Genomic DNA, 7,147 nt, shown 5'->3' on the forward strand with positions numbered 1-7,147 from the left:
GGTCAACTGGACTAGCAACTACTGGTAAATCTTAACACTGGGAGCTTGTCTAGCACTTTAGCAGTCATGCAGAACCTGGGAGCTGTACTTTGTTAAAGGTGCTAGGAACTGAAAGTTTGTGAGGTCAGTACCCTTACAAACTACCGTTCCCAGGATTCTTTGGGGGAAGCCATGACTGCTCAAGCACTATAGGAGTGCTTTAAATGTATGGTGTGGATATGACTTGGGAAAACACCCATGTCCTCTGGCATAACTGAGGCTTAGGGCATGCCTGGCAAGCCTTATGGCACAGACTGCTCTGTCCTCCAACTCCTCGCTGCCACATCCTGCCTTCTATGATCTGCCACCTGAGTCAGGACTAACTCAGTCTGCCTTACGGTAGGCTTGGCTCCAGCTCAGAAGCTCAAGGCAGGGAGAAACAGGAAAGAAAGGGTGGCTGCCTGCCTTTCCTAGCAACCTGGTTTTCAAAACCATGTGGACTCTTGTCCCATGAAAGCTGATGCAATTGTAAATTTTTGCAACCATTAAGGAGACGGCAAGAGTGTGTTTATTTATGGAAGCGATGAAAAGCGGCAGCCGTCTGAATATGACCCTTGGATGAATGGAAAAACCCACACAGGACTACAATTGGTTTCAACTCGCTTGTGGAGACTATCAGAGGTCACAAAGAAAAAGGAAAAATATGTGAAGCAGCAGCAACAAGATGATTGGATCCCTTTCGGAACTTGAAATATGGGTACCCCAACAAAAAATTTAAAATTTGGCTTTGTAATTTGGAATTAATGTGATTTGATTGGTCTGTTAATAAAAATTATTTTTTAAAAAAACACCATTAAGGTGTCACCAAACTTTTCCCTGTGCTGTTGTTGCTGCTTTGTCTCTTAAACTACAGCGGAGTAGGGGGAGAAAGTCACTTTTGGATATTGATTGTCTTGTCCCATGGTTGTTCCCTGTTGTTGTTTTTAATCACATGTATTTGGGGCGACAGCATAATCCCACCCCTGCCTCTAGGGCTGCCAGGCCAGGATATCTCAGTGGCTAAACCTGAGACCTAGGGATGGCCCTGGTGATGTCACAAGTGCAGCCCAGTGCTCCCTCACACCACTGATCCCTGGAGATGGAGGTTGTACATTGACAATAAAGGTATTATTATTTTTAATTTGGAGAGGCGAGGAGGGATGAGAGGGGAGCGGACACCCCCGGAGAGTCTGCAAAAATGTCCCACCAGTTTCTGCTGGGTTGAAGTTTGCAAGCTGCACACAAAGTCTTCTTAATAAATAACATTTTTTCCAAAAAGCACTCTCATCCCAATTATTCTGTGACACCTTCACGCTCTGAAAAAACAGGATTCTGAAATCTGCATAAATTAGATAAATGTGTATGCTTTCTCTTGTTTTGCATAATTTATCTGGCAGCACTTAGTATTCTGCATAATTTATTTGAGCTTCTGTTAGTCACGAGGAGGAGCTATGTGAGCACACTGAAGCTCCACTCATGAATCCTTGGAAACCGCAGTTGGTTCCTCTTTTAGGTTCTAAGATTTCCATATGCTTTCAAGCACATTGTTGCATTGATAAGAACTTTAAAACTGCTTTTAAAAAACAACAGAGGAAAGCTTTGATTGTCAAGAGGAGAATCTGCAATTTTCTATTCTCCCTTGAAAAATGTACAGCCTTGTTAGGGTCTCACTTATTTCATTCCAGGAGGCTTCCCTGCCATTGAGCCAACATCTTTGAGGAAAACCAGGTCTGGAGAATCAGGAAAGAATTTGACCTGTGCAGGAAGGGCTTCCTTGAATCTCAGGGACTGTGTCATATATAAATCAGGCAACAGGAGGAGGCAGAGGAGGAGAAAGAGGTGAGATAATCTTTAGGAAACCATGCAGCCCATGGCGCTCCACCTCAAGACAGGCTATTTTGTCCCTCGCTCTAGTCCTCAGACCCAGTACTGACTGTTTTTTAAGGCTGTGTTGGGTGTCCTACAATATTGGAGCAGTTCTGGATCCTGCTGGCCTCCTGGCCCTATCCCCTTTGAGTTGGGTCCTGCTCCTTTGGCCTCCAGTGTGTTGACTGTTGTCAAAGGGATGCCTTGGTTGGGGTCAGTCTTCCGGAAAGTCTCCTGGTCAACCAATGTACCATTTTTGTATTTGGGGGGTGTGCCTTGGACATTGTGCTTACCAGTCTTGTTCCGTTTGTGGAGGTAGAACAGTAAGGGCAGGATCAAAGCAAGAAGCAGAAGGATGAGGCAGATGGGGAGAATGATGCTGAACATATTGGCTTCAATGAAACTAAGGAGTGTGCTCCTTTCCGTAGGAAATGCACTAGTAACTGTTATGTGCCCAGCCCATGCTGTTGGACGAACATGTGTCTCACTGGAGTTATACTCAGTGTTTTCTGGCTGTGGGCGCCTAGTTGTCAACATCTGCAGAGAAGGGGTTATGCTTTGGGTTGTGGGGTTTTGGCCCCCTTCTTGGAAATCAGGCACTTTGAGCAGTTTCGCTCCATAGGCTGTTGAGGAATTGAAGACCTCAGTGATGTATGCCATTGATTCCACAGCAGGGGGCACCCCATCAGCCACCAACTCAAACAGAAAGCTGTCCTGCTGGAGGTTTTCATGAGAGTCTTCTCTTTCCCATATCTCCACCCCAACTAGCCCTCCCTCAAGATCCTGCTGGGTGAAGGCATCAGTGGAGACGGGCGGGTTCCTTTTGTCTCTCGAGAGTTTCACAAAATGGCTCCCTTGGGGTGCTCGGAGGATTTTGAAGGCTGGGATGCTCTTGGTCCTGCTGCCCAGTTCACTTGCGTCAAGGATGTCGGTGTTGAGCTGGACGGTGGCTCCTCTTGGCCAAAGGATATCCTGTTGGGTTTTGACCAAGGCCTTGACCATTACATTCACAATGCCTGAAATGTTGACATCTCCTGCTGTGGCAAGGAACTGGAATTCATCTTTGGGGGAGATGAAGTCAGTGAAAGTAAATGTCACTTCTCCATTGTCCACTTGGCTCTGTGAAAAGTCCCTCACGGGCTTTTGGTTGACATTGACCTGACCAAACTGTGGGTCCCTGATGAGTCTATAGATGGTATTTTGCTGCTCTTGGCCTGAGGCCCCCAGAAGGTGCTTGCGAGACAGGAAGGCCATGTTGACACCCTGTGGTATCTCCAACGGGATTTGATTTGTTGCCCAGGTGGTTGCTGGAAGAACTATGATTTCCAAAGACGTTAAGATGGGTGGATTGTGTCCATCGGAGATAGCAAGGTGTAAGACTCCAGAAGAGTCCGTTCCATTGGCGATGAACCTCAAGTGGCCTGCGTTGATGTCTGCTTGAGTAAACTGGGTAATTGCCGCCTGCGTAGCATGGATATTGACTACAAAGCCACTGGATAACCCAGAAAGGATCCTGTACTTGATTTCTTCAGGAAAACTGTCAGGATCCATGGTGTTCAGTTGTTCCTGAGAAAGCATTGCAGGGGAACCCTGGAGGACCTGCAGAACCTGGCCTTGGGTGAGCAACACGGGTGGCATTTCATTTCTGTCACTCACTGTGATGTTGAACATCCCAGAAATGACAGGCTCCTCCCCTTCTTGTGGGGGCTGAATAGATCTCTCTGTGCTGGGCCGGAGCCAGGCTTTAAAGCTGAAATGATCACCCAGGGTGCTGGGTCCATGGTGGGCATATTCCAAGTCACCTGCAGCAAGATCAGACTGGAGGAAGTAGGGATGCTTTTTATCAACTGGTCCATCGGCAACGGACAGGGTCCCATGGCTGGGTAGCTCCGTCACCAGAAATATCACATCATACAATGCTCTTCTGGAGACAGGTTCTTTAGCAAGAAGGTTAGAAGCATCTAGTAATGAGATGTTGACCACTGCACTTTGAGCTTCTGAAACAGTGAGGCCTGGGAGACAGTGGGAGAAAAAAGAAAAAAAAGAAAAAAGCATGATTACAGAAAGGTTGCAGCTCATCTGGAAAGTAAAATCAAGCGAGCAATAAGAACATCAGAAGGGCTTACTGGATCAGGCCAATGGCCCATCTAGTCCAGCATCCTGTTCTCACCATGTGGGCTTCTGTTCTCTGAGAATTCAAAGGATTTATTTCTAGCAAATGCCCCCTCATCTCCCCAGATTTTACTAGAACTTAGTCATCTTTATGCACAGGGACATCACAGCACATGCCTTTCCTAGGAAGGAGCAAACCTTTCCTTCACAACAGCTCTCTTTGCTGTGATATCTGCTTTGCAGGGGGTTGGACTAGATAGCCCTCTGGGTCCCTTCTAACTCTACAATTTGATGATTCTATGTGTGTTTTGGCATCTTGACTCTCCTTTTACCTTTGTTTCTCCACAGAGTGGAGCTGTGAGGACAGCTGATGTTGAAGGAGACCAACACACCAAGGACATACAGGTTTGAGATCATGGAGGGAGAAGAAATTCGGAAGTGGAAAGTGTCCTCAACAATCCAGAAAGGTTCCTGTGGCATTTCATGCTGATATGATATTACCCCAGCATCCACCTGATTGGATATGTGTAAGAAGGAAACTGAGTTAGGCACTCTGTGAAAGCAAACCAATAATGTCTTTGTATTTATTTTGAAGAAGAACATACATTTTAATAACACACTGGGAAAAATGAAAACCTGAACCAAAACCAAAATAAAAATGCATACACACAAATAATGTATTTGGGTAGTTTCAGTCACACTCTCTGCAAAACATGATTATTATTATTATTGGTGTTGTGGGGTAATAACATTTTATAAAAATATTTGTTTTATTAATAAATATCATGTTATTGTCCTTGAGGTCTTTCTAACCTTCCCTTAAAGGTAGGAGGTTAGTAAGAATTTCAGATAATAGTATCTCTTACTGGAGTCTTTTAAGATATGAAATAATTTTTTGCCACTTAATTGAAAATGAATCTTTGTTTGTCCTCAAGTATACCTTGATTTTTGAGTTTTTTCCTGCAGTAGCTGTAGACCAGTCAACCCATACTGTCCATGTGGACAATGGCCAGACTCAGTTTACTCAGTAAACATTGCTTCCTGTGTTTCTATTCAAAATCAAGGTATGATACCATGAGGGACATCAAGAAAGAGGGACATAAGAAAGACTTCTACCTCGTCTTGGGTGAAGTTGCTCAGCTGCCCTCTGTCCTCCCACTTCTGGCTGTTCACCAATTTGCCAAAGCCTGGAGGCTGTTCTATGATGTAAGAGAGCGACTGGGCTTCTGCCTCATCATTGGTCACTGCTTTCAGGTTCTGGCTCCTGATTGGCTGAAGAGAGCCTGGGAAAGAAATGGTTAGGAGGAGCTGAGCATCTGAAGGTGGTGTAGTAAAAGCTTCACCCACAGTTTCACTCCTAAAGAAACAAGAAAATTGTTCCCCCAAAGTTTTGAGGGGTTGTGTGATATTCTTTAGCATTGCTGGAGGTGGGACTCGAGGATCATTGGGGTCCGTTCCAACTGTACAATTCTATGATTCTGTGTAAATTATGGAAATTTTACAGAAAAATTTGTGCACATTAAAATGCTGGTAAATTCTCACAATGACTTTTAAAAAATGCAGTCTGAAGTGGGGAAGTGGAAAGGTGAGCCTAAGTTTAGAAAAAAATGAGAAACTGAGAGAAACACAAACCAACAGATTAGCTCTATCCATGCTCCCATGTAGTTGCCTTGCAGATAACTTACCCGGACACACGATCAGATCTCTCTTGCTCTCCAGAGTGATAACTAGTTTCCTTTTGGCCCTCACAGCAAAGAAGTGCCCAGGAGACATGTTCTCCCCATCAGACAAGTCAAAGGAAAAGCCTCCATCCAGGGACCCTGTAGAATGAAGCCCAGGATGTCAGGGTCTGGGAGAAGACATTCCTGCACTTACTTACCTACTTGGTGGTGGAGAGCTGCAGCACATACTTTGCCTTCAGAAAGTCTCAGGTTTAGTCCCTGGCATCACCAGGTAGTGGAGGGGAAGACTCCTCTCTATAGGCCCAGAGAGCAAGTGCTTGTCAGTGTTGATAGTCCTGAGCTAAGATGGACCAATGGTCTGATGAGAGCTTCCAATGTCCCCATGCCCCAATTTCCCCATCCACCCAGCTTGCTTTACCTCCTTCTGCTGCATACCTTCATGGATGAACTGAACAAGCTGGCTGTTGATCTGGGCCTGTGTGAACCGTTGGACCGAGGTGGTAGGCGATGGCTTCAACACAACCTTTCCATTGATAGGTGTCCTGATGGAATAAATGACTTCCTCTGGAGGGCTGTCTTCATCTTCACTGCTGAGGTGTTCAGGAGTTATCTCTGCTGTGCCACCCTCTTGCATCTGGCAGGAAGAGTCCAGAAATCAATGGAATGGATTGCCAAAGAGCCATTCTCCTCATTGTTGAGAACCTGTTCCGCATTCCACCACCACTAGAGGGGTTGTCATAAGAACATGAGAACCTTCTGGATCAGGCCAAAAGCTCAGCTAGTCCAACATCCTGTTCTCACAGTGGCCAACCAGATGCCTATGGGAAACCTGCAAGTAGGACCCGAGCACAAGAGCTCTCTCCCCACTTGTGGTTTCCAGCAACTGGCATTCACATACAGTGGTACCTCGGGTTAAGTACTTAATTCGTTCTGAAGTCCGTTCTTAACCTGAAACTGTTCTTAACCTGAAGCACCACTTTAGTTAATGGGGCCTCCTGCTGCCGTCGCACCGCCACTGCACGATTTCTGTTCTCACCCTGAAGCAAAGTTCTTAACCCGAGGTACTATTTCTGGGTTAGCGGAGTCTGTAACCTGAAACGTCTGTAACCCGAGGTACCACTGTACCCCGCAAGTGTCCTGAAAAACGGGAACATGAATTTGCTGGCCTATTTAGGCCCATTGACCCATTTGGATTTTCAAGCAAGTGACGTGGAGGGCATCCCCTCCGGTCACTTTTTTCCAGCCTCTGCAAGATCTGCTACCCCAGCTGCCCTGAGATACAGAAAGAGAAAACACACAGATTACTTTTCCAAAAGACTGGGGTAAAACATTGAGTATAATTAATGCCTGGATGACATCCGTGAGTCAGATCCTCCAGGGAAGCCATGGAACCATTGTCATCCTAAGGGTCTCACTCCCTCAGACGAGGGAAGAGCATCCCGCTTCACTGCTTGAGGTGAAACGGAAAG

General features: G+C 45.9%; 1 protein-coding gene across 1 annotated transcript in view; it reads right to left on the reverse strand.

The window, feature by feature from the left end:
- Positions 1–524: 524 nt before the first annotated feature.
- The window catches only part of CSPG4 (chondroitin sulfate proteoglycan 4), a 116,517-nt gene continuing 109,894 nt past the window's right edge, over positions 525–7,147 (reverse strand). The window contains exons 6-10 of the mRNA XM_080980654.1: positions 6,114–6,312; positions 5,682–5,816; positions 5,113–5,279; positions 4,329–4,509; positions 525–3,896 (exon numbers count right to left, since the gene is read on the reverse strand). Coding sequence (XP_080836780.1) covers positions 1,936–3,896; positions 4,329–4,509; positions 5,113–5,279; positions 5,682–5,816; positions 6,114–6,312 — 2,643 coding nt within the window. The 3' untranslated portion in view covers positions 525–1,935. The remainder of the gene's footprint in view (positions 3,897–4,328; positions 4,510–5,112; positions 5,280–5,681; positions 5,817–6,113; positions 6,313–7,147) is intronic.

The sequence above is a fragment of the Podarcis pityusensis genome, assembly GCF_964106645.2.
Source record: "Podarcis pityusensis genome assembly, chromosome: 14".
Classification (NCBI taxonomy): domain Eukaryota; kingdom Metazoa; phylum Chordata; class Lepidosauria; order Squamata; family Lacertidae; genus Podarcis; species Podarcis pityusensis.